Genomic DNA, 27,519 nt, shown 5'->3' with positions numbered 1-27,519 from the left:
CCATCCTCTGATGGCTACTTCCAGCAGGATAATGCAACATGTCACAAAGCTCGAATCATTTCAAATTGGTTTCTTGAACATGACAATGAGTTCACTGTACTGAAATGTACAGTCACCAGATCTCAACCCAATAGAGCATCTTTGGGATGTGGTGGAACGGGAGCTTCGTGCCCTGGATGTGCATCCCACAAATCTCCATCAACTACAAGATGCTATCCTATCAATATGGGCCAACATTTCTAAAGAATGTTTTCAGCACCTTGTTGAATCAATGCCACGTAGAATTAAGGCAGTTCTGAAGGCGAAAGGGGGTCAAACACAGTTTTAGTATGGTGTTCCTAATAATCCTTTTGGTGAGTGTCTATCAGTCTGTGTGTAATGAATGAATATAATATACAAGTTTCACTTTTTGAATGGAATTACTGAAATAAGCAGATGACATGGCACCCCAAACGATCACTGACTGTGGAAACGTTACACTGGACTTCAAGCAACGTGGATTTAGTGCTTCTCCTCTCTTTCTCCAGACTCGGGACCTTGAGTTCCAAAGGAAATGCAAAATGTACTTTAATCAGAGAACATAACTCAGCAGCAGTCCAGTCCTTTGTCTTTATCCCAGACGAGACACTTCTGACGCTGTCTCTTGTTCAAGAGTGGCTTGACACAAGGAATGCGACAGCTGAAACCCATGTCTTGCATACGTCTGTGCGTAGTGGTTCTTGAAGTACTGACTCCAGCTGCAGTCCACTCTTTGTGAATCTCCCCCACATTTTTGAATGGGTTTTGTTTCACAATCCTCTCTAGGGTGCGGTTATCCCTATTGCTTGTATACTTCCTTCCCTTCGCCTCTCTATTAATGTACTTGGACACAGAGCTCTGTTAACAGCCAGCCTCTTTAGCTATGACCTTTTGTGTCTTGCCCTCCCTGTGCAAGGTGTCAATGGTCGTCTTTTGGACAGCTGTCAAGTCAGCAGCCTTCCCCATGATTGTGTTGCCTATCGAACTAGACTGAGAGACCTTTTAAAGGCCTTTGCAGGTGTTTTGGGTTAATTAGCTGATTAGAGTGTGGCACCAGGTGTCTTCAATATTGAACCTTTTCACAATATTCAAGTTTCACTTTTGAATGGAATTACTGAAATAAATCAACTTTTTGATGATATTCTAATTTTATGACCAGCACCTGTATATTAGCTGTGAGAAATGTATTTGGTGTAGAAACGTGGTATTTCCCATTTTCCCATTTCCAACATTTCCAACTGAAACCTATATGAAAGATGTTTTATGATTCACCTTCATGTACATGCTTATGCTTATCTCGTCATTTATTTGCAGTATCTGTGGTAACATTTACATACCAGAACAGTTTCGCACTCTCAATTCATTAGTTTTGTCATTTGCATCCGTGATGTTGGTTTCACCGGAGGGAGGCGTCCATTTCAATTCTGTCACACAGGTGAGACGCATAAAACAGGTCAGAACCACCTCTTCTCAGTTTTGTCATCTACGTTGAGGTGAGTAGTGGTTCTTGTGTTCAGTACACTTTTTACACGATAACTTGTACTTATTCCCATTGAGTATATTTAGGGCTACTGTTATATTAGCCAGGTTTCCATTGAGCAGGGTTTATTTTACGAAAGCAGAAATGTGCCATGGAAACGATGTCGGAGAAGATGGTTCTGGTGGTCTTTTGATTGGAAGTGTAGGCTATTTTTTTAAGTGTTTGATCAAGGAATCGCATGGGCATCACCTGGCAATAACACCACTCCGCATTTAATTGTAAGGGCCTAATCCATTGTTGGCTAATCAACTAAAGTTTAGTTTTTAATACTAGTATTCTTGATACTCAAAAATGCCTGAATGGCTTAACATTGGCATTTTGTTTCACAAAATATAAGTGATGTAAATGTACATTATCTGTATTGCATCAGTGTAAGTTACACAATAGTTGTGACAATCAATTGTGTAATTTCCTAACTATCCATGCTAGCCATCTAAAACATTTCTCGTGTGTTTGGGGCATACATGATGTGGTCTCAACTGCGCAGTAGGCTATTACATGATGGAAACACACGTTTCTCAAATTAATGGAAACGCTTTTGTTTGGCGTTACTTAAATATTTCTGTTGCATGTTGTGTGGGCTGCCAGTCAAGCAATAACGTTAAACAATTAAAAAAATGTACGCTTGAATCCAAATCGTTAACATTATTTTATACGGATTTTGTTGGTGTTTGCGCATTATTTCATTGCCTAATTTGAGCCGTCCGGTTCAGAGTAGCTGCACTCATCACATGCGCACATTTTTGATGTGTCTCTGGTGATGAGTATCCTCCAGTCGTGCAGGGCTGAAACTTTTTTTTTTTCCTTTTTCTCCCTGCTACTTTATTTCACACACCTGGTGTCCCAGGACTGAATATGTCCCTGACGAGTAGTGTTTCAGTCCTAGTGGGCAGTTAAACAGCTTTGCTCTATGGCTTGAAAATGAGAAATCCTATTGAACATTCCAACTTTGCTCACTGTTTTGAGCTGAGGCTGTTGTGCTGTAGGCAATGAACAGGGCATCTCACAAGCAGTGAGGTATACTTTACCAATTAAAAACTTAATGCAGTCTCCTTTCACCTCATGAAACTCCTCCCACCAGATTAGCCTGGCCCAGATGATTAACTCACCCAATGGTTACACTGTTGGGTTGTTTTAGTTTTTTCTTACCTCTGCAATCAAAATGACTTTAATTCAAGTTGTTTGAGCCTAATGATAACATTTTAAACTATCTATAATCAGTTCCTGTACCTCAGTCTAGGTCTAGACCCACAACTTGGTGTACACTGACAGTGTAATTTCCAAATGGACAAGAACCACACATAAAATGGTTTGCATTTTTCCAAGGCACTGCAGTAAAGAAAATGGTTTCCCAACTCGAGAGTGCAATGGAGGGGCTAATTCGAGTTTTCCACTCGTACTCCTCCAAAGAAGGGGACAAGTACAAACTGAGCAAAGTCGAGCTGAAGAATCTGTTGCAAGGTGAACTGAGTGACTTCCTGGCGGTGAGTCCTATTTCTGCCCAGAGGGATGGGGTTTCAGTATGAAGGTACTTCTGGATGTACACTGCCACAACATAAAACATGAATTTTAACATTGACAATTGGGACTCAGTCTTTGAGAGAGCGTTATTTTGGATACATTGTAATAGAACGGAAATGGTGCCCGTCTTAAACATTTCAGATCTGAATGTTTTCAGTATAATGGTGTGATCTTCCTTTTGTGCAGTTTTGCCAATTTAATGAACTATTTCAATTTCACCTGCAGGCAAGTAAGGACCCTATGGTAGTGGAGAAAATCATGAACGATCTGGATGAGAACAGAGATGGTGAGGTGGACTTCCAGGAGTTTGTTATCCTGGTTGCTGCTCTGACAGTGGCCTGTAACGAGTTCTTTGTTGAAGCACTGAAAGAATGAGTGACACGTCTGGGACTTGACCTTCCTGTTTGTCATTCACTGTCAAGAAAACAAACAGCCTTTAATTTAAATTGTGTAACTCATGACTATCATTTTGCTACTTGTTGACTGAAGGATGCTTCATTATATAGGCATGTAATGGTTGTAAAATGATTGCATTTAATCCTGTGAGGGTGTGGAGATCTCAGTGTAGAAACTTGTTTATTTGGCTCTGGTCAGATCAATAAAGATGACATGTGATTTTCATCCTTGCTGTGTTTCCAGGACAATTTTCTGTAATTTCTTTTGCATGTGAGATTTGAAGCCATCAGGTGGAAGAACATTTTTTACCTTGTTGATGACTGCAAGAAGCATTGTCACACTGTGGTACTGGTTAAATTGGTAAACATTTTCACCTGGCCTAAATTGCTACCACACTTGTTTTTGCACAGTGGATCCACACAATTTACAAAATAACTAAATATACTCTGCAGATGTGTCATTCTTAATTACAACTGCTAGTTAGTGTACAAAATGAACATTTGGGCAAATCAAATGTAGGTGATTGGACTTAAGACACAATGTGCTGGTGAAACAAATTTTTATATAGCTAGACAAGATAAACCTTGAGTCAAGTCCATAAGTGAAACTACTTCAGATCCAGTCTTCATTAAAAGCAAGTGGGAGAACTACTTAAGGCTTGACACTACACACATTGGCAACTTAATACTAGTCTGGATGCCTTTAATTATGTAACGGTCACTTGTCCTGCAGTCATTTGTGTTAAATACCCCCTGTAACACTAACCTATGCAATGTGTGGTGCAGAGATTGTAACATTGAAGCCTTTCTGTTGGTTTGAATTTGACTAATGTACAAAAAATGCTAATTATGTAGATGAGCGACAGCTGGCAATTTTAAACACTTGGGCCTGTAATACAGAGGGCTTCAGAAGGCTGAATAAATCAAACTGCAAATAGAATGTTTCAGGTTACGATGCTGTGACCTACGTACACCTGGGGGAGGGAACCCAACAACCCACCATGTGATCTCTCTGTGGAGTGGTGGGAAAAGGTATGGGGTCATAGTGTAATCAAGTATGACACAAGCACTGTTACTTTATTCCAAACAAATGGGGAATAGGGGCTGGATGGAACCAAATCAAAGAAACCCCTCTCCTATCTTACCTGCCTATCCACTACTTGCCTAACTTCAAGTGCCAAACGGCATGCTAACTAAAATACAGAAGGTGGTCTGCCCAGGGGCCTGTTGCACAAAACCAGGATAAGGGATTAAGCCGGGATATCCAAGTTATTCTGGATTAATTTATCTTTGACTTGGTTGCACATTTCACTGATAAACACAATTGCGTCAAAGGTTTTACTTGTGTAGTTGTAATGATTACATTTTGTATTCTCAGGTGAATTCTTTGCTGTTCTGCTGGGATACATGGGTTATGCCTGTGAGACATAACTTCTCACTCCCCTTGCAGACCCTCAGACAGCAGCACAACAAGGATACAATCTTGCCCATGCAAGAACAAGGACCCGAATTGAGATGGCATTTGGCCTTCTCAGGTCACGATTTCAGTGTCTCCACCACCTGAGGGTCACCCCTGACAGGGCCTGTGACATTACTGTAGCCTGCACGGTCCAACACAATATTGCCTGTCTGAGAAAGGAAAGGGGTCCAGCAGTGGCACCAGGAGATTGAGTGGGACAATGCAGCTATATTCCCAGATGACATTAATGGCAGGCTGTTCAGAGACCAATACATTATTTCAGATGAGTGATTTCATTGTCTTGTCCTTCTCCAATAAAGGATTGTTTGTGTTTCTCCTTAATTAGGCCTAATGTTTTATTCGATATTATAATAGCTTACTTTGGTTTCATAACCTCAATTTTCATCTCACCTCACTGAGCTAATAACTTTGCATAGTGTAGTGTACATTCATCACACAGGGAACACCACAATGCTTCTTAAGCTTTTTATTTTAGTGCTGTCACTTGTCAGTTTGGAGCTTGGGAGAGAGAAAGAAAAACATGATTAATACATTGTTTTACAGATGAGCTAACAGTGGGGATTGAAGTCACTTATTTTCTAGTTCCTGGATTTTCCTCAGTGTTCTATTCTTGATTTCCAAGGTCCAGATCCTGGAGAGTCCTTTTACTTACAGCAATCTGTGCATCTGCCAGCTCTATTTACTTGTTCAGATGTCATGTATACCTACATCTTAGTTTGTGAATTCTGTAAACCACCCATTGATTAGCACAGCAGGAATTGTGCATAATTCAGATTTCCATTAGGCCATACTTACTATGTTGCCAGGCTGGCTGTCATACTGTACTGCGTCTGGATCCTGTTACATACAGATCCTTCCATCACAGGCCTTCCTTGGTTCAAATCAAGGGACATTTCCTCAGCTGGGGGGGAAGTCTGCAGCTAATAAGCATATTAAAAGCAATTAAAACAGTGTACAACTTTTCTAGAAAGAAGATATTTTTAAATCCTTACGCATTCAGTCGGCCCGATATTGTCTGCCAGGCTTTTTCTCTCAGTTTAATAACAGCCGCCGTATTTCCTTTTCTGCATATTATATGCTTTACCTCCTCATAACTTTCCATAATTAGTTGCTGCTCCTCGGGTGAAAAATATGCCGCACGCGTCTTCTCCATCTCTGAATCTGTGATCGATACCGTGGTCTATTTAAGAACGCCGTGGACGTGCACTTATCCTGAATATCTACACCTGGCTTGACGTCGCTTCACCTTCTCATCCTGGCTCGGCAAACGTGCAACCGATTGAGCCGCGATGAGCGGATCACGCTAAGTCAAGCTGTGCTTTTTCAGTTATCCTGGATTTCTTCATTCTACTTTTGTGCAACAGGCCCCTGGTCTTACCTAATGTGTATAAATAACAATACAGGTAATGTATACCCACAGTTCCTTGCCTACACACTCCCAATGTGCTCCCCTTCCCCCCAGATGCAATTGAAAAAAGGTATTACACAAATATAGCAGTAGGTAACAATAAACAACACTACTTCCTATTTTTTCCTATGACACCTAACACAAAGCTCACACAGATAGTAACCGCAAACAACACAGGATACAAGGGGGAGTTGATAAAGGACACTGGCTTTTATCAGGCTGGGGAAGGAGAGGGTGGCTGCAGGAACCCAGCTGGGGGGGGGGCTAGAGCTCCAATCAGTGGCAGGGCCAAACAATCAGCTGCTCCAGGGATCCTGAAACAGACACAGAAACAAAGCCCACACACATACGAACACACAGCAACACAGAAACAAAGCCCGCACACATACGAACACACAGCAACACAGAAACAAAGCCCGCACACATACGAACACACAGCAACACAGAAACAAAGCCTGCACACATACGAACACACAGCAACACAGAAACAAAGCCCACACACATACAAACACACAGCAACACAGAAACAAAGCCCGCACACATACGAACACACAGCAACACAGAAACAAAGCCCGCACACATACGAACACACAGCAACACAGAAACAAAGCCCGCACACATACGAACACACAGCAACACAGAAACAAAGCCCACACACATACAAACACACAGCAACACAGAAACAAAGCCTGCACACATACGAACACACCGCAACACAGAAACAAAGCCTGCACACATACGAACACACAGCAACACAGAAACAAAGCCTGCACACATACGAACACACAGCAACACAGAAACAAAGCCCGCACACATACAAACACACAGCAACACAGAAACAAAGCCTGCACACATACAAACACACCGCAACACAGAAACAAAGCCTGCACACATACAAACACACCGCAACACAGAAACACAGCCTGCACACATACAAACACACCGCAACACAGAAACTGGGGAACATAACTAATTCAGTTTTCCTCTAATAATTACTCACTAATTACTACAGCTGATAGGCTCAAACAAATTATGATCCCAATTGGTCTACTTGTTTAATGCCACCAATGTCCACAGGAGCATGCTGTCATAATCTAGACTGATCACCATTTAGTTAGACTGATCACCATTTAAGATACTTGTGATTAGAGCTATTTTACAGTGATGTATGTGTCAATCCCTGATAATGAACAACGCCTTGAAAAAACAACAGTCATGAAACGTGCTTTGAAAATAACTATCCTTTATTTCTGACAAATTGGGACAGAAAAGGGGTACATTCTCTTTTTAAAATGCTTGTCCAAACATATGAAAAAGCAATTGCATTAAAAATGTCTTATGTAATGAAATAATTTACATTTAAACTCAATTTGTTGAGCATTAATGAGGAACTGAGTGAACAACAGGACTTGTGGTTTTATAGAATCCTTGGTTAAGAGAGCGTCCTCTCAGTCTCTTTGTCCCTTGTGGGCTTCATAGCCATCAGCACGAGGTTACGGGGAGAGAAGGCAGGGTCAAAGAGTGGCACCAGTTGACTGTCTAGACCTACACCAGAGAGAGAGAGAGTCGTTAAATGGTTTGGTGAAACAAGCTATAACATCTTTCATATGAATACAATAACACAAGCTGAGCCCATAAACAGTCTTTCTCTATGTGTCCATCAATTTCTCCACCTTTTTCCTGCAGGTACAGCATCCTGTCCAGTAGTACCAGTGTCTCCACCACCGGTGCCAGAAGCAGAGCCAGGCTGAAGTAGACCACCACACGGCCCTCCTGCCTCAGCATGGCCTCCACTCTGTCCGCGTCCAGGGGAAGGTCAGGGGGCAGGCCGACGCGAGGCAGACCCAGACGGGCATACCTGAGTACATGGAGGTCGGGGAGGGGTATATGATGAGGGACCGTCTTTCTAATACCAAGCGAGGAACTAGCCTTTTCATTCTAAAAATTGTACCGGCAAAATTATTCATTACACACAAGAACAAAAGGAATAAGAAAAGGATTGTTTTCCTCATAACAAAGAGAACTGCTGCCTGATGAGACCATAGGAGTTATAGACTATTGGAAACACTCACTCTGTAAATGAAAGTAGATGTGCTTTCTTTATTGTCTGCACTCCCACCCTGCGCAGCTCCGGCTGGGCCTCCCGGATGACCGTCTCCAGGGCTGCACGATAACAGTGTGTCCTCAGCGAGGCACTTTCCTCCCGCAGCCGCTGCATATACTCCTCTATGGCGTGACAGGCCCCCTCCCGCGCCTTATAAGACAGCTGGTGTCCTGGCAACCCCTGGACCCAGGAGCTCATTGGATAACCGTACTCAGAGTGAAACGTCTCATTGGTGGCCAGAGGATTGATGGGAGGGGCTATGAGGCCGGGGGGGTTCGGGTTCTCGCTGGTGGTGATCTTCATGTAGCAGCACGCCACTGACGTAATGCCACGCACGTGAGGGCAGCTGGAAAAGTGGCGAAGGAGGGTGGCACTGAGGTCCCCGCAGGCATGGAGGCCCGTTAGGACAAAATCTGGACATGCCTGCCCATTATCCGCCGGGCACACGACCCCTCCTGTAGACAAACTCCCTCGGCAAACTGGGTAGGCATATGGATCCTGTCCAGCTTCATTCTTGCACAGACGTTTTGGAAGAGAGAGAGCACCGGGTTGGGCTGCCAGAGATACGGCTATTTCCGGGGGGGATGTAGGGTTGTCACCATTAAAACCAGTCGTTTTGATATTGTCTTTGAGTGGCAGACTGGCAGACCGGCCGATGTCTGCGGTGGACTCAGTCTGGCCTGTGTGCTGCTGTAGCTGGTCAACTACTGTCACAGGCTCCCGTTGTCTCTTTTTACTGACTCCAGGCATCTGACCATCACAGCAAAATGTACCACTTCCTACTTGTTTGACAAAGTCTTCCCATGATGCTTTTGGGTTCACCCAGCCAGCCACATGGCAGGGGGAGGGGCCAGATGTAGAAAGCTGAGATCCATTCTGAAACTGTCAGCAGTAAATAAATTATTGCATTGCTAACTAACAATACACACCAAATTGCTTAACTCCCATCTGGATGGTCTGAGACAATTAAAAAAAGTTTTATGCACTCCACTACAGAGCAATATGGAGCTTTACCTTTTGCCTCTCTTTCTCCAGTGTCCAAAGAAGCTGTCCATCAAATTTGGATGCCATTGAAACTAGAGTAGGATCAGCCTCAATTCCAGTCACAGAAAGGCCAAGCCCAAATGACAAGAAACGAGTCAAATGACCCTGGGAACAACAGCAGTTTTAGATAAAACAATAATGAACATAAATTAAAATTTTTCATAACCTACATGTTAAAGATGTACTATGTTTTAGTTGGACAATGTACATAATGCAGGAGATGGATTTTCATTGAGGACCAAAAGCAACACCAAATGTCAGATAGGACCTAACGTGTTCAGATCATGACTTCTGTACAGCGCCACAGCAAAAACTGTCTGGCTTGTTTTCAAATCTTAATTACCCTTTGTTGTCCAACAGTTACAGTAAATATCACTTTGACAAATTAAATGTTTACACTAATATTTCTGATATTGTTTTAATGTTTATGTCTTTGAATTGTGGAATGGGCAATAGCTCCCATGAGCAGAAGCCATATAATGGAAACAAAACATTTATCAGTTGGTGGCAGAGCTGACAACATTTTGGTTGAGAACCTCATGAACAGATTTTTGTGAGTAGCTTGCAAATTGTGCATTAATTTGAAAGGCAACATAAAAAAATGCTTTAACGTATTTAAATATTAGAGTACTATTAAGAGTATTTGTATGTAGGCTACATGAAAAATAGAACACATAAGTAAATATAGTACTCAAAAAAATTAAGAGAACACGTAATCATCACTGTATAACACCAAGTCAATTAAACTTCAGTCTCAAGAGCATGGAGGAAACCAGGAGACCAGGAGACAGGCCGTTACACGAGGAGAGCTGGACATGACCGTAGAAGGGCATTAGCCCAGCAGCAGGACCGGTAACTGTCAGAAACAGACTCCATGAGGGTCCTGGCACCCTGACTGCTTGTTAGGTACAGAGTTGAAATCCTCAGACCCATCGCCAGACCTTATGCTGGGGCAGTGGTCCCTGGGTTCCTCAGGGTGCAGGACAATGCCCAGCCTCATGTGGCCAGACTGTAGGCAGTTTCTGGATTTCGAAGGCATTGAAGCCATTGACTGACCCTCACGTTCCCCAGACCTGAATCCAATTGAGAACCTATGGAACGTTATGTATCGTGTTTCCGATGCCGCCAAGTAGTGCCATAGACTGCCCAAGTAGTTGCCATAGGTTCCATTGACCGTTGTTATGTCATTTTGTTCTCAACAAGTTACACAATGTACAGTAAAGATTTTGATCCTTAATATATGCCCATCTTTGTGTTCCCTTAATTTTTTTGAGCTCTGTAGCAGAAACTGTTGACCTGGTTTATACAGGTTGATGAGATGTGTCATTCCAGACTTCACCCACCCTATTATTGAACACATTATTAGATTTAAGTGCAATATTGTACAATGAATCTGGATAGATCATTAGATTACCTGTCCTGAACCCACATCCACCACACTATTGCAGTCTGTCAGGTCACAAAGACGCCTCACCAACTGGGGAAATAAATAATCACCATCAACAAGCAAGTCAAGCTTACTCTAACCCTTTACAGAGGATGCAAATTAAGTTAACCAAACAAATTCATGTAATGACAGAAAATATACACTACAGTTGTGGTCAAGTTTGCATATCCTGGCAGAAATTATGACATTTTTGCATTGATTTTGAAAATATAACTGATCATGTAAAAAAAAATCTTATTTAAGGATAGTGATCATACAAAGCCATTTATTATCACATAGTTGGCTCCTTTTTAAATCATAATGATCACAGAAATCACCCAAATGGCCCTGATCAATGTTTGGCCTTGTTAAGAGACACACAAGGTGAATCACACAGCTTAAAATGGCAATTAAAGGTGAATTTCCCACATCTGTGGCTTTTTAAATTGCAATTAGTATCTGTGCATAAATAGTCAATCAGTTTTTAGCTCACACGTAGATGCACTGAGCAGGCTAGATACTGAGCCATGGGGAGCAGAAAAGAACCGTCAAAAGACCTGCGTAACAATGTAATGTAACTTTATAAAGATGGAAAAGGATATAAAAAGATATCCAAAGCCTTGCAAATGCCAGTCAGTACTGTTCAATCTTAAACGTGAGGTTCATGCAAGACGACCAAAGACTTTCCATGACCTGGAGGCATTTTGCCAAGGCGAATGGGCAGCTATGCTACGCCACCTGCGAGAATTCAGGGCTTCATAGACAACTACTACAAAACACTGCATGCTGTCATTGATGCTAAAGGGGGCAATACACCGTATTAAGAGCTAAGGGAATGCAGACTTTTGAACAGGGGTCAGTTCAAGTTTTTCTTTGTTGTTTTGTTTTATGATTGTGCCATTCTGTTATAACCTACAGTTAAATATGAATCCCATAAGAAATAAAAGGCGTGTTTTGCCTGCTCATATATTTGACCAATTCTCCAAGTGTATGCAAACTTTTGAGCACAACTGTATATTTATTGGCAAACAGTTAAATGTGATTAAGTCTATTAATAGTTTATAGCAAGGGTCTTTAACCCTTGAAGCCAGCTCCACTATGTATATTTCATTGCAATCTCCAAATCAGTAGGGATATGAAATTAATTAACCCGAGTGTAAACAGGTGTGGTTTTTGGAATGACTGTTTTGAAACTGTGTGAATAGAAGTTTAATGAAATCCGTTCACTTTGAGGGCGGTCACTAGGAGTTTGAAACACGCATGCAAAAGGAAATTAGAAAGAGCAGGTTTGTCAAGACAGTCAACAAATAGAGCTAGTTATTTGATAATAGTCATAGAACAGTAATTTGAGTTATACAGAAAACAATTTCTAATGTTGGATAGCTAGTTATTTGAGAGACATACAAATGAGTAGGTAATTTGAGAAGGAGACAACATAATTATTAAGAGTGATGCTTAGCTAAGTTCTTGGAAAGGGCAATGGAGAATAGCGGGGAAAGGAGTTGGCTCCATTGTTTGGGAACATTTCGACCTGGAATCCCCTAATAAGGTAATGTGCTAAATCAATAGGCTATTATTACTGAATTAGATGTGCCATATTTGGTTCAAATGGGGTTTGAGCAAATACTTCATTCTGTAGGTTTTAGCCTACTGTCTTGTCTTAGGTCCAGTGCTTGCGGTAACCTGAATATCATTTTGCATACAACAATAACATCACAATTGAGGCATCTTAGGTCTAAGCACCCACATTCGTATTAATCCTGTAGATCTTGGACCGGTTTTTCCATTTATCTTTTGTATTTACATTATGAGCATACATCATGCAAACTAAATTGCATTATGTTCTTTTCTCTTATCATATTCGGGTCCAGAAAACAAGATCTGGGTTTGGCCCATGCAAGGATGATTTTCATGGATTCCCAAACATTTTCTGTTGGTTAAGGATCAAGGATTCAGGGCTTTGGTTAAACCTCTGGACCCCATACATCTTACCAAGTGCAAAGACCAGGAAATTACTGGAAAAGTGAGTAGCATGGTCACAGATGGCGCATCAAATATGGTGGCCTGTGTAAATTCTTTACAAATCAGACATGTACACTGCTTTGCACACACACTCAACGTGGTGGTAAAGAAGGACATGGATTCAATCCCTGAACAGGAGGACATCCATACTCAAGACACAAGACTGTGTTACTTCAGGTCCAGCACCATAGCCAAGGACAAGCTGCCAGAAATTGTGGTGGCCTCAACAGAACACATATAAGAAGTTGATTCACAATGGAACAGCACCTTCTCCAGGTTCCAACATCTGTATGAGCAGAGAGAGCCAGTAGGAGCCATCCTCCCCACTCTCAAAACATCCTCCCCACTCTGTATTTCTAAATCAGAATTTCAAGGCCTTTGTTGCTGAAGTGTTGCCACAAGCACGTTCCCTAACACTGTAACAAAAGTCATATTACACTTCATCTCTCCCATGTAGTACAAGTTTTCTGTCCACCAAAATAGCCATGCTTCATCAACTTCAGTATCCATTTCAGTCAAAACATTTCTATGAATTCGCTTAACCACCTAGGTAGTATTAGTACTATGTTAATTAATATATACACACATTAATGTATTTGTAACTGAAGGCCACACTATATTTGAACAGTCTATATGAGAACAGAAGTTGTGGATACATTGGGTGGAATTGTTTTTTAATGTTATTTATGTAGTCATTATACACATTGCTAAGGTCTGTGTCCAGGCCCTCTGCAATCTGTCATGCCTAAAAAGGTCTACACAGGAACATCCTAAAGTTAATACTATTCTTGAAGCTTCAGTACTTGGGCGGCTTAGATGCAAGGTGGACCAAGGTGGACCAGTTTAAACACACAAACTGGAGTTTGTTTCCCACGCAAGCCACCCTTGACTCCCATTCGGACATTGAAACATGTGCTTCCTCCGTTCTGGATTACATCAACATCTGCATCAACTATGTCACCCCACAAACAAATAAAGCCCTTCCCCAATCAGAAATTGTGGATGAACAGAGAGGTCCGACAACTGCTAAAGGCACGCATCGCTGCTTTCAGATCCAGCGCTGTGGAGGCCTAGAGCTCATCCCGAGCCAACTGGAAAAGGCGCATCAAGATGGCTAAAAACGACCACAAATGCAGATTGAGGAGCACTTCAACAACAAACCCTGATGCAAAAAATTTGAAGAAGCAGAGGAATATATAAAGAGATACTTTTGGTCTACCCTGCTGCAAAACTGGGTTGAACAGGTTGATATGGTTACTATGGTTGCAATATCTCAAGTTTGGTACGAGATATTCACATACTTTTTAGCTACATGAATCGGAAAAACTATAGGTACATAAAGCTGTTTGTGTCTGGTTCAGAAAGTACTTTATATTGGAGCGTTTTTTGAAAAATAGGGGGAAATCCTGTTGCTATGGTTACTCTGGTTGCAGTATCTCCTGTTTGGAAAGAGATATTTACATATTCTTTTCTGATTTAAATAGCTGAGAAGTAGAGGAATATATTAAATATATTTTTTGTCCATCTTACTGGGAAAGTGGATTAATCAGCAGCAGTTTGGAAATATTGCTAAAAAACTGGTTGCTATAGTTACTGCAGTTGTAAAATCTTGTTTGGTAAAAGTGAGTGAAATGTTTTTCACAATAATATTTTTTGAGTGAATCTTCAATCTTTTCAATTTTCTGTAAGTAGTTCAGAAAGGTGTAAAAGTAGATGGTTTGGGAGAACTTTTACTTAGAATGCTGGAGTGTGAACAATGGAACCTTCAAATTTCTGAAGAAATCCCATTCATGTCAATGAAGTTTCAAAAGTTTAATATTGTTAAAAGATTATAAAAAAGTTGTAAACAAGCAACTTAATCCAGACCAGTCTACATGTTTTTAAAGTTTCAATGAAGTGTCTGTCTTAAACGGTGTAGGAGGATTAGGGTTCTAAAGAAAAATAATAAGTAGTATGTCGAAGAAATAACCTGGGGTGTTTTGCTGCGCAAGTCCCAGTAATAAAAATATATATGTCAAAGAACTAACCTTGGGCTATTTGCAGTGCAGGCCCCAGTAAATATCTAAAACTGGAGTAAAATAACTGTAACAAACAAGGAATGGCGGGACGCTCGAGCAGTGGCACTTCTGCGCATGCAGAGTTTACAATGTGTACGCCTTCTGGTATTGTGGGCAGAAATGCTGGGATTGGGAAATTCTGATGTTTCTTTAAAGATCTTCTACTGACCCCAGGAATGTGACAAATATTCAATATGTGGCTTTCGGTGTGGTGGAAAGTAATGACATTGTAAGCAAGGTATAGTCGTAGCAATGAAAACGGGAGTTTAACTTTTCCGGTTGTAGTTAGGTAAGATCGTTACCAAACTGGTACGTCAATTGTTACATTGTCAGTACGTTGTGTAATTACGTTGCTGCGACATCCTGAGCAGGTAACAAAGATTACAAAATGTGGATATGCAATTACCTTCAGATAATATTGCCACAATGTTGTGAGAAGGTAATGTCATGACGTTACCAATCCATTCCATTGTGGTTGGTCGTGGTACGTAAAGTGTTTGCTGGGTAGGAGCCTACAACTGAAAAGTGTATCTGAATATGTATTAGGGGAAATGTTGTATATTCACATCCATATAAAGTTCTATTCATGCAAAAAAGTATATACATATGAAAAGTAGTATGAACATCCATACTGTGCCCAGCCTCTGGATCTCATGCTGTTTCTTGGGTTTTACATGTTTCCTGAATATGTGTCCAAGCAGTGAGCTCTGACTCTGGTTCTCCAGGAACTCCTCTGACTTCACTGTATCCACATCATGTCCCCGCTTTCTTTGGGGTTTCCTGGGGAATGCCAGAGCATGCGCTGTAGCCCGGAAAGACAATAGCGAGAGAGGCCATACACAGGAGTAGCTGAAATAAAAATAAAATGTTATCTTCAATATTTTACAATAGAATAAAACTCAAACATTAACAAATACCCAAGGATTACGAATACCTTCTATTCACATTCCATCTGTCCAACAGGAGGTCAGCTATTTGTGGGGGTGTCAGGTCACTGATGACCTGTTGCCATTTGACAGGCAATGTGTCCCATAGATTCTCACTGAAAAATTCCTAGAGAGGGACAAATCCTAATCAGTTACCATGAAGTAAAAGAGTACAAAAAAAATCACAATTTAATCCAGGGATCAATGCTTCAATAGCAGCATTTTCAGACAGCCCTATTCTGATCTTCTTGGTATTTATAGAATTAGAACCACCCTCCTTCACAAAGTATGTTACACATTACACTCTTTGAACTTAATGTTGTAATGGTGCTGCTAGTGGTAACAAGCAAGTAGAGACAGAATACATAACCTACACAAAAATATATAATTATTGACATAGCGCTAAAAATAGAGATGAGCAATGAATATAATACATGTACTTCAGGTTAATGTACATATCTGAGGTATGAAAATACTATATCTAGATGCAGGGAGATGAATAGTGTTTAGTGCAGCCATTTCATTTATAGTGTGGAGGGGGTCTTATTGTGGTGAGCATAGTCTTATTAGTCTCTCTGGGATAGATGCTGACATGCAGAGGGCCAGTCTGGGAAAATAAAAATGTTGGATGGCAGGATTTTTTGGGTCATGTTTGACCTCTACTGCTTGCCTGCCTGGGGATCATTTTTGGAACACGGTAGGGAGGTGCCAATGAGGATCCTTCCTGTTTGCTTCCTTTCCTTGGAATCAGGCACAACCTCAGTGGAGGGAGGGTGGCAGCCACTGACCAATTCAGCAGACCAGACCAGGTATTACAGTTTACAACCACACCTGACAAGGTCCAAAACCAGGCAGTAATGGAAGAGGTAAGGATGGACTCGGTCTGGCTTTACGCATCAATCTTACCCTCACTGGGAGGTAGTGTATTTCAGCTGCTGCACAGCACACGTCAACTGATGTGCCTTTCTGGTGTTTGCTGTAATGAGCTTGTGAGAGCTGATGGTCACTAGGAAGCTGTTAACCAAACTAACAACTTGAGCATTCATTCTTGTGGGAGTTTCCTGATAACTACCACCTCCACGGTTTTGTCGGTGTTCCACAACTTGTACTCCGCACCATCAGTGAAGAGACGAACCAGCGTTTTGACAATTGCAAACCTGAGTATATTGAAAGATATGGTTGTTGATGTAGAGTAAGGGAGAGAGTGATTCAGTGCCATGAGTGCCAAAAGTCTGAAATATCCTTACCAATTGTCACATATTGCATCCTGTTGATCAGGTAATCACTCACAAATTAACCTGTTTAGCTGACTATATAGTGCAGTATATATTGGAGAGTATATATTGCAGTAGTTCTCAAATGGTGGTGTTGAATGCAAAGTTCACAAACTATCTTGGCATGTGTTTTTTAATTGCAAAGATGTTTGAGGATCTAGGGAAATGCCATGTTGACAGCATTGTCCACAGACCTCTTGGCTCTTTAGGTAACTGCAGTAGGTGAAAGGAGACAGTGGTGGAATTGAGAAGAGACAGGAAAAGGTGCTCTAACATTTTCATAGTGAATTAGGTGGGGGCTAAAGGTCTGTAGCTTTTCAGGAAGGACACCTGTTTTTTGGGGGGAATGTTAAGATGATTAAGCGCCTGAAACAGATTGAGCACACTTTTCTAGTAACAGACAGATGTGATGGGTCAAAAGACCAATTAGTAGAGAGAAAATATCACAATGGGGCTGCCTGTACAAACCTTTTATATACAGTCTATGGTACAAACACAGCCAATGAGAATTGATCTGACTGGTAGCTTATACATACAGTGATTTCAACTTTCCCATAGATGCTGAAATTAAAGTCGCTACACCCAATGGCTATGGATTGGGGTAGATGCTAAAAATAGTTAACGGTGGACTTAACACTTTGATACGTACAATTATGTAGGAATCGGAGATGTGTTTGTATGTTGACAGAAAATGTGTAAGATTTCTTGCCAACTCTCTTTGCTGCTCTGCTGAAAGTGTCGGTAAGGACATCCTTAGACTGTCACACCGGCATCTGCTTAAAAAACAGTTTACTCCCTGTGAACATCAAACATCAACATTAGGTTATTTCAACTTTGTTAAACAGTTTCGGTATGTTGACCTAGCTAGCTATGAAACTGAAGCGCATTTTCATCAATGTATGGACCACTAAACACATGCTGGATGGTGAGGCCATACACAGTGCATTCACACATTCGGTCTTCCATTCGTCCGAGTTAGCCCTTCCCCAATGTACTGTCTGTAGCTAGTTTTGTGGTTAGCCGGCAACAGTAGCATATCAAAAAAAGCTATGCTTATTTCTAAGGTATGTGATAAATAACTCGGCATCATAGTTTAGGTCACCATCTGGAAGGATGTCAGCGACATTTGACAACTTACAAAAAGACAACAGCTGCACTAATTACCAATGGAGCTGCGTTGTAGCTATTAAGGTGGTTCGAAGCCACGGACTGATGGTTCGAAGACTACCTTCACCCGATATTTACAGTAGCACGCGAAAAATAACGGACTCAAGTGAAAGACCCGAATCCGTTCCACCCCAACTGTACACGTCATCAAGTTGTTTACTGGTCGCATCCCAACAGATACATTTTGAAAGGAGATGGAGGGACTTTTCCTATTCCTTTTACAATTTCATGTCCCAATAAATTGTGGACATGTTGTCATACGGAGTCTCACGCGTGCCAAGCTAATCGACACGAAATCCCATGTAGAAACGAAAAGCAATTGTCGCGCATGTTATTTATAAATAAGTAATGTTACAGTTAAATGGTACTACAAAGAACAGATTAGAGGTATCGCGAAGGCTATTTTGTCAAATCTCTGCTGAGCGGGAGGGTTACGTTACATTAAAGTGTTTGTATTAAAATCTCCTACATATTATAACACATCTGACCTTAACTCACCGTCACAACCGGTCACAACCACCAATGATGACCCCTGAACCGGAAGTATTCAACTTTTGTTCAATACATTGGTGACAGGGCTGCTAAGGAAGTGGGGAGCATGGCGCTCTCTTAAGGTCAGTATTTATTTAGTTGTATAACACTGGTTTATGCGTGCAAATGCCAGTATAAAATATGAATGCAGACGTCCAGTTAGGTCTGAAGAAAACTTTCCATCCTAGCTAATATATTAATCGCTGTTTGAAAAAGCTTAGCATCAGGACTAGGAAGCATTACTGTACACTAGCTAATTAACTAGCAAGCTAAAAAGCCAACATTAAGTGATTGGCAGAACGACGCTCCACCGAAACAGTGACACCATTGAAAGATTTGTGTCGAGGATATATGAAACGCTTGAAGCATTTACTCGACAGTGACATCTGCTGGAAGTTTTTCTATGTCGAGTGGTTCTGTTACTTGGACAGACTATCGAACCTACGTTTTCGCCTATATTCGTCCAAAACTGTTTAATAGGCTCTGTGCACAAGCGTATGAACGAACTTCCGCTTTAGCCAGATGTCGGCATATCATTTTCCGGTTTACTTAAGGCGATCTCCCGCGTCGCGCAAAATTTCAGTTTTTAGATGTCTCCAAGACCTGCCTAAAATAAGCATTAGTGATGTCCATCGAATTGTTGATGCCTGGTCCCCTGCTCCAACAAGCAAGCGGAACAAGGGATTCAAACTCTACCAAACTCTACGTATGAAGTTATATGCACAGCTACTAGGGTAAGTAGTTTACTGTGGTATGCCGGCCGGCTATCGGCTAAGTGTAGTATTAGGCAGGAAAATAAAACGCATAAAAATTCACCCTAGCCTCAAAAACGGCAAAAGAACGCTGGCTGAGCTGGAACGCTAGCGCGTCCCCATAGCAAGTGAATTGCAACGAACATTCGTTCGGCCTTTTTCTAACCTGAATGAAGCTTAAAATTCAGTAGCCTCAAAAGCACCAAAACAGGTTTACTTCCTCTTTTATTTTATTACCTTAACCTCATTTCCATAGACTGTAAAAAAAAAATGGACAACGCCCCTTCGCTCTTTTCCATTGGTGAAAACTGAAGCCGCCAGTGTCCCGATATGGCGCTGACATCTTGGACTTGCGTCTGCGCAGATAGCGATCTTGGGACCAGTTCTGCGCAGTAGTTATGCGCAGTAGCGAGCAGGAAGTAAAGCCGTGAAATCAACGGCCGCACCCCTGTGCCCCGCCCTCACTCTCCCTCGCAGAATGCGCATACCGTAATCAATCGCAAGCACACGGGGCACTGTTTTGGAAGTGGAGTCCTGCTCCTGTGAACTCTGTCTGCTCCGTTCCACTCCAACCTCATTAAAATACGATATTTTATAGCCTAACTTACATAATGTTTAACCTTAATTTAGAATAGGCCTAATACAAAAATAATTGGTAACTTCTAGCTAACGATCACCTGCTAGCTATTAACATGGCTATTAACGAGGCTTGTTGTCTTTTAGCTAACGTTACCTAGCCCATTACATTTATTTACTAATTAAATAGCTTATAAATGTAACTTACCGAAAAAAATTCTAAGATCGATTGGAAATGCCAGATCGGTTAGCACAATCTACTGCAGAACAACCCATTATGTCTGTGTGAAATTATATCAATTATAGAAATTTAGAGATTCAATTTAAAGCTCCAATCTCCTTAGTCCTCCGAAGATCGCGAAAAAAGCCTGTTGGCGCTTCAGTGGCTCCTCGGCTCAGATAGCTGTCAATCACGACGTCACACCACTGTTTTTAGAGCATTAAATAACTAACTAAAAACCAACTTATTTTAAAAACAAACTCTTGAATTTACATTAGCGTGATACAAATAACAGTAAATGACAGAAACCAGCTTCGGAAAAAATATATTTGAAGGGTAATTTAATTGTTTAGTTGGTCTCGCGTCCCATTGAATAACATGGGAGGCGGGGTTTATGACCTATACTGGGACCACTCACCAGGGGGCGATTGAGACGTTTTGGCTTCACTTTTCAGGGCTTGTGCGGCACGCTTGTTCATTTCACAACAAAACTGAAAAATAACAACTGGCATAGGAAGTAAACATCTGGTCCTATATGGTATTAATTACGTGGAAGTATATAAAAAAATTGCCTTTTCTGACTATTTCTAGTCTAGCGTTTGAAGTCATTGAATGGCGCAAGCCATATTTTATTAAAAAGAAGACATTCTCCTGATTAAAATGATGCCCCACTTGTACATTGAAACTTAAATGAGTCACTTAGATTATATTTCTTTTTTTTCTCTCCATACAAAAGCATCACTCATCTTTGTTGTGAGTTCACTAATGCGGATGAGTATTAGTAAGTAAACCGGAAACTGCAATACCGACTTCTAGACAAAAGCGGAAGTTCGTCACTACGCTGGTGCACAGAGTCTATTAGCTATACTTTATTTAGGATTTGTGCACGACCTTGGAAATGGAAACGTATTCTTTCAGTATATTTCCACAATTACGTTTTCACTGATACGCCTCGGAATCATGCCAAATACTTAAAAACATTTATAAATTGTGCCTATTGTGCATTTGAAAAAATACATGCCAATACTTATGTCATGCAATAAATTGCAAATGAATTACTTAAAAATCATACAATGTGATTTTCTGGATTTTTGTGTTAGATTCCGTCACTCACAGTTGAAGAGTACCTATGATAAAAATCTGACTTCTACATTCTTTGTAAGTGGGAAAACCTGCAAAATCGGCAGTGTATCACATACTTGTTCTCCTCACTATACGTTATAGGAAGCCTAAAAAAAAAAAAAAGGAAAAAAAGGAAAAAGCCATACAGTTATAGATGTAGATGTAAATTTTATTTTGCAATGTTTTTGTGAGCTGTGTGATCTTAGCTCGTGGGACTACGGATGGAAATTAGCCCTTGGCTATAATCCGGCATTTTTACATGCATGTACTCCATGTCTTGTTCATTAACATGCACTGTCCCAATCAAATAAAAGTAACATATTATTTGCTATTTGTGGTGGAAGAAAACTTGAGAAACGTTACTCAGTTTAATACAGTGGTTAATGGTGTCTAACGAAATATTTAAACTTGATGTAATGTTAATGCTTAACAAAATTATATATTGTCAAGAGGCTATACCAACATCCGGCAAATGTATAGCTCGGTGATCTAGTGTTTAAAGACAGCCTTTCACGTGGGCGACCCGGGTTTGAATCTCGGGATAGCAACAACAATCAACACTTTTTTTACGGGCTGCCTGGACTAGGCTTGCCTGGTTTCTTGTTTTGGCACCGAGCCTCAGAACACTTTGTCTTGAGGCAGTATGGGGCATGAGAGCTGAGCAGCCCATCACTACCAACAATAAACGAAAGCTAGCTCGAAGTCTCCTTTAAAGTGGAAATAAGACGTCTGGTTTATTTCTAAATATACAACTTGACATTTTGCTGGCAAAGGTTTACAATACACTGATTACACATACTGTATATATGTGTCTGAAAGACCTAACACAATACAGGTGCTGGTCATAAAATTAGAATATCATCAAAAAGTTGATTTATTTCAGTAATTCCATTCAAAAAGTGAAACTTGTATATTATATTCATTCATTACACACAGACTGATATTTCAAATGTTTATTCCTTTTAATTGTGATGATTATAACTGACCACTAATGAAAATCCCAAATTCAGTATCTCAGAAAATTAGAATATTACTTAAGACCAATACAAAAAAAAGTTTTTTTTGAAATGTTTGAAAAAGAAATCTGCATCTCCATAAAGTTGGTCAGCAGCAGGAAGCTCTTAAACGTCCTGGTAGACGGCTGTGTTGACCTTGGACCTCAGAAAACACAGTGGACCAACACCAACAGATGACATGGCATCCCAAACCATCACTGACTGTGGAAACTTTACACTGGCCTTCAAGCAAAGTGGATTCTGTGCCTCTCTTCTCTTTCTCCAGACTCTGGGACCTGCGGTTATCCCTATTGCTTGTACACTTTTTTTCTACCAAATCTTTTCCTTCCCTTCACCTCTCTATTAATGTGCTTGGACACAGAGCTCTGTGAACAGCCAGCCTCTTTAGCAATGACCTTTTGTGTCTTGACCTCCTTGTGCAAGGTGTCAATGGTCGTCTTTTGGACAGTTTTCAAGTCAGCAGTCTTCCCCATGATTGTGTTGCCTACAAAACTAGACTGAGAGAGCTTTTAAAGGCCTTTGCAGGTGTTTTGGGTTAATTAGCTGATTAGAGTGTGGCACCAGGTGTCTTCAATTTTGAACCTTTTCACATTATTCAAATTTTCTGAGAAACTGAATTTGGGTTTTTCATTAGTTCTCAGTTATAATCATAAAAATTAAAAGAAATAAACACTTGAAATATATCAGTCTGTGTGGAATGAATGTATACATTATACAAATGTCACCTTTTGAATGGAATTACTGAAATAAATCAACTTTTTGATGATATTCTAATTTTATGACCAGCACCTGTATATTTTTGCATGGTCACTAGCAGGGAAGGGTTTTGTATAACGAGTAGTAGGAGCAGCTGGCCAACTTAATCTCCAGAATTATTTTTTACAGACAAATTAAAGGAGATACATTTAAATAAGGCCTTTATGCACTTCATTAACCAGACTTTAATATCCCTGCTCTGTGTAGTTCCCGAAGGACTGTTCTTGCTGACACAGTCTGACCACGTCCTACATTGACATTCTCAGTCACCTGGAGATGCTCTTCTGTTTTTCCTTACATATCACCGTAATGCACAAACAGGAATGTGTGGTTTAGACCACAACTTCCGGCCCTGTTTATTGATGTCTTTCCCATAGATCTAAATGCAGATGTATCTGTAGTCACTGTTCCTATTGTTACACAAGCCAGTTGAGCAGGCTTTGTGTCTGAAGCTCCTGGCCCCATAAAGAACCCTCTTTTAAACTCACTTTAATTTTGTCATGCTGTACATCTGTATGGAAGCATCTGTCTTTTTGTTCCTGCACTCATTTATAAAAAACAATGTCCTATAATTTGTCACCCATCTGTATATATTCCTGAGATATTTGTTGCTTGGTTAACTGATGTTAATCTTTTTGTACAGGTGTCAACACTACTTATGTGATGTCAATACAATCTGGTCAAAACAAATATATTTTAACCAAGTCTTGTGCAGACAATAATGCTATGTCCTGTTGAAGGGACATCACTAGTTTTAGTCGAAGACAATACCCAGCCACAGCTGAGGAAAATTCCCCTACAACATGTCAGACATAATGTTAAACCTTGACACTTCTGGCAGCACTGGAACCTGTAAGGACTCATTAGGAAACAACAAACACAAGGTGTTCATCAAAAGGCGACGCTACTTGGAGAAAAAGGGTTACCTCAACAAGAAGCAGAACCAGCAAAATCACAGAAAGAGAAATACCCACCACGGGCCATCTCCATGGCATGATGGGGCCAGTCACTCAGCTCAAAACAGCACCACACACAAAATCTCTGCTCGGTCGCAAAACTCACACAGCAAAAGCTCAAATGGCGTACTTAGTTCAGAGCATGCTACAGCCTCTCATCCCAAGTTGGTATCTTCTGCAAGCAGCTCCTCATCCTTGACCATCACTGTGAAGAGTTCTTGCAGTCCTGGGCAAAATACTGCAACCTCCCCTCAGGGGGAACAATCCCCACCCTCCAAGACTGTTGCCTTTTCTGCCCCAATACTGGGTAGTTCAGACCCTCTTTGTAACCCACTGAAGTACCTTGCCATGGACTGTGAGATGGTCGGGACCGGCCCTAAGGGTCGCAACAGTGAGCTTGCGCGTTGTAGTATTGTCTCCTATAATGGAGACGTTGTGTATGACCGGTACATCAAACCCACCAACCCTGTCACTGACTACCGGACCCGTTGGAGTGGCATCTCCTGGCATCAGCTGGTCAAGGCCATGCCATTTCAACACGCCAGGAAAGAGGTATGCAGTTGCCTGTTGGAGAATTTTGCAGAAATGTTTCTCTCCGTGTAACTTTAAACTAGAGTTATAATCCTTAATTTATAAAAAGAACAAAGTCATCATCAGTTTGGTAAAAAGCTGAGGGTTGGATCGGGAATTCAGAGACAAAGCTATGGATTCAAAGACTGTTGTGACATTTGCTGAAATTGTGTATATATTCTCTTTTTTAATTTGTAACTTTTCCCTAGGGGATAAATAAATTCCAGGCATAATTTACAGATGTTTTCAGCTACTCAACTACATGTAAAACAGACTACATTCTATGTTGGATTAATGGTTGACTTAGTGCAAAAGAAAACGGTCAAATGTATTTTTCCATTCATCAAATAGCAGGTGCACCATGCATTTGTTGGATGTTGGAATTATGTTGTGAGTAGACAAACCAAGGTAGCCAACAGAACCACCTTTTAAAGTGCTTGTTTGACAACCTAATTCCACCCTGTTCCTGGGGAGCGATTGTCCTGAAATTAGTAGAATCAGGTTTACTAGATGAGCCTTCTACAGAACCTTTAGGACATAAGTTCTCCAGGAGCAGGATAGGGCAGCCCGGATTTTAATGAAATCCCTATGACTGGTTGATGTCACACTGCAATGTAATACAGCTATTCCAAATCTTGAATAGGCCCATGGGTGTCATAGGCTACTAAAATAATAGGAGTTATGTAATTCAGTGATTATCCTCCAAAGAAAGAAAGGTAATCTACTTTCACCCTGAGAAAAACAGGCTTTTATTTAGTTTTCTTGATTAGGTAAGACAGTTTATCTAAGGTCATTTAGCTTTAATATATTATATACAGTGTGTCATTAATATAATATCCAGAAAGTGATAGCAACTCATTAAGTTATGAGATTATTCTGTTTTGATGTTCACTCTATTAACATTGCTATGATATTGTTTGATCATTTGTTTATTTCCCCTGTAGATACTGAAGATCCTGGCAGGGAAGGTTGTGATTGGGCATGCTGTCCACAATGATTTTAAGTCCCTAAGTTACAGTCACCCTGCTGTATTGACTCGGGACACCTCCCGCATCCCCCTTCTCAACCAAAAGGCCGGCTTCCTAGAGAACGAAGTTGCTTCTCTGAAGAGACTCACCAAGGCCCTGTTCAACCGCAACATCCAGGTGAGAAGAGACTACTGACTGAATCAGGATTGTTTGGATTATAAACGGTCAGAGGTGTCCTTTCTTGTCTCTGCAAAAGTAATAGGCTAATAAACCTGTTACTGCAAATCCTTGTGTTATTTTCTAGTAACAAGTGTTCCCCTTTGTTTATTTAGACTGGGAAGAAAGGGCACTCATCTGTGGAGGATGCAAAAGCCACCATGGAACTATACAAAGTTGTGGAGGTGGATTGGGAGAGGACCTTGGCATCCAAACAACAAAGCCAGTGAGAGTGTATGGACTGAACTGTTATGGATGCTTCTTGTTCATGGTTGTTTGACATTCAGATTGAAAATTCTATTGGGTCTTCCACTGTTCATCACAGCCATTTTGGTCTCTTTTTGTACTTTGTTTTAAAAACAGTTGCTTTGGGCTTGCATTTGATGATTTTATGGTAGCCTCTGCCACAAGAGGGCTGTTTATTTCAGACATTTCAATTTTTAACCTTCAATGAACTGAAAATTAAGCATAGAATTGTCTCAAGTTCATTTCAGACATTTCAATTCTTTGTTAAAATGAGCATATCTCAGTAGATCCTGTACATGTCAACTTTTAAGGGAGAAAATACATAGAGGGAATTTCTTTTAAACATGCATTGTAGTGGCAAAAATTGAGAGAAAAAAATAAATAACAGTTGCAAAGTATTAAGCCTGCATCCCTTTTATGTATTTATTTTTCTGTCACAGGTATGTTTGTCTTTAGACTTTAAATTGAAAAGATGTTTCCAGTGTCTTTCCAAAGGGCTGTTGGGAAAGTAGATTGTGGACCAAGATACCATTCAACACAATGATAGACTGTCTACTGCACCAGTAGTCAATTAAACACCATGCCTTGACAAATAACCAAATTAGTTGTGATGTTCCACTAGTAGGCATATATTTTTCAAGAAACAATAACAATTTTCTGTTTCAACATTTGATATACTGTCTTTGTAGTGTTTTCTATTGAATATAGCATTTAAATTATTTCCACATCACTGCATTCAGTTTCTCTTTCATTTTACACAGCGTCCCAAAGTTTTTGGAAATGGGACTGTATCATTTCCCTGACCTGACACAGACACTAAAGGCAAGGCTTGGTGTGTTTAGTGAGTCTGGTTTGTGAGGGATAGCTGTATAATTTATGTGCTAGTTTCAAATTCGCAGCAGAGAAATACAACTGACTTGCTCTTTACAACAGACACTGCCAGAGGCTACACCAAGGGGGAACAGTGTTGAGAATGCAATCTTCCTAGACCAGGGGTATCCAAACAGTTCCACTGAGGGCCGAGTGTCTGCAGGTTTAGTTTTTTCCTATAAATTGGTTCCCACTTCACACCTAAACAACCAGGTGATGGTAGAAACTAACCAATTAGTGACCTAATTAGTCAATCAAGTACAAAGTGAGAGCGAAAACCTGCAATCCTAGACACAACCAGATAACAGAGGGTGTATTTAACTCATGGTCCAGAACTC

General features: G+C 40.7%; 3 protein-coding genes across 13 annotated transcripts; 2 read left to right on the top strand and 1 right to left on the bottom strand.

Annotated features, from left to right (window-relative positions):
• The first annotated feature begins 1,250 nt into the window (after positions 1–1,250).
• s100a1 (S100 calcium binding protein A1) lies at positions 1,251–3,705 on the top strand. Of its 3 annotated transcripts, none has more exons than XM_010901591.4 (3): positions 1,251–1,453; positions 2,885–3,042; positions 3,305–3,705. In XM_010901591.4, exons 2-3 carry the CDS (start codon positions 2,902–2,904, stop codon positions 3,452–3,454), a joined length of 291 nt encoding a protein of 96 aa, XP_010899893.1. In that variant the 5' UTR covers positions 1,251–1,453; positions 2,885–2,901; the 3' UTR covers positions 3,455–3,705. The 3 variants fall into 3 exon arrangements, with proteins under 3 accessions (XP_010899893.1, XP_010899894.1, XP_010899895.1); XM_010901592.4 differs by having other exon boundaries at positions 1,251–1,511; XM_010901593.5 differs by lacking the exon at positions 1,251–1,453 and adding an exon at positions 1,643–1,776.
• Positions 3,706–7,588: 3,883 nt separating this feature from the next.
• Positions 7,589–18,938, bottom strand: rrnad1 (ribosomal RNA adenine dimethylase domain containing 1). 9 transcript variants are annotated; one of them, XM_010901589.5, is made up of 9 exons: positions 18,881–18,938; positions 17,865–18,011; positions 15,950–16,068; positions 15,648–15,864; positions 10,925–10,987; positions 9,481–9,615; positions 8,435–9,348; positions 8,036–8,220; positions 7,589–7,907 (listed from the first exon to the last, which is right to left on the bottom strand). In XM_010901589.5, the coding sequence occupies exons 2-9, from the start codon at positions 17,964–17,966 to the stop codon at positions 7,795–7,797; spliced, it is 1,848 nt and encodes a 615-aa protein (XP_010899891.2). In that variant the 5' UTR covers positions 17,967–18,011; positions 18,881–18,938; the 3' UTR covers positions 7,589–7,794. The 9 variants fall into 9 exon arrangements, with proteins under 9 accessions (XP_010899891.2, XP_019896880.2, XP_019896879.2 ...); XM_020041321.3 differs by having other exon boundaries at positions 17,865–17,988; positions 18,871–18,885; XM_020041320.3 differs by lacking the exon at positions 18,881–18,938 and adding an exon at positions 18,380–18,841 and having other exon boundaries at positions 17,865–17,988.
• Positions 18,914–26,713, top strand: isg20l2 (interferon stimulated exonuclease gene 20-like 2). The gene is made up of 4 exons (XM_010901590.4): positions 18,914–18,996; positions 23,999–24,863; positions 25,826–26,026; positions 26,182–26,713. The coding sequence occupies exons 2-4, from the start codon at positions 24,159–24,161 to the stop codon at positions 26,293–26,295; spliced, it is 1,020 nt and encodes a 339-aa protein (XP_010899892.1). The 5' UTR covers positions 18,914–18,996; positions 23,999–24,158; the 3' UTR covers positions 26,296–26,713.
• The last annotated feature ends 806 nt before the right edge of the window (positions 26,714–27,519 follow it).

Source organism: Esox lucius, chromosome 20, assembly GCF_011004845.1.
Source record: "Esox lucius isolate fEsoLuc1 chromosome 20, fEsoLuc1.pri, whole genome shotgun sequence".
Classification (NCBI taxonomy): Eukaryota; Metazoa; Chordata; class Actinopteri; order Esociformes; family Esocidae; genus Esox; species Esox lucius.
The sequence above is the reverse complement of the archived record's forward strand: the minus strand, read 5'-3'. Positions and strand labels throughout refer to the sequence as shown.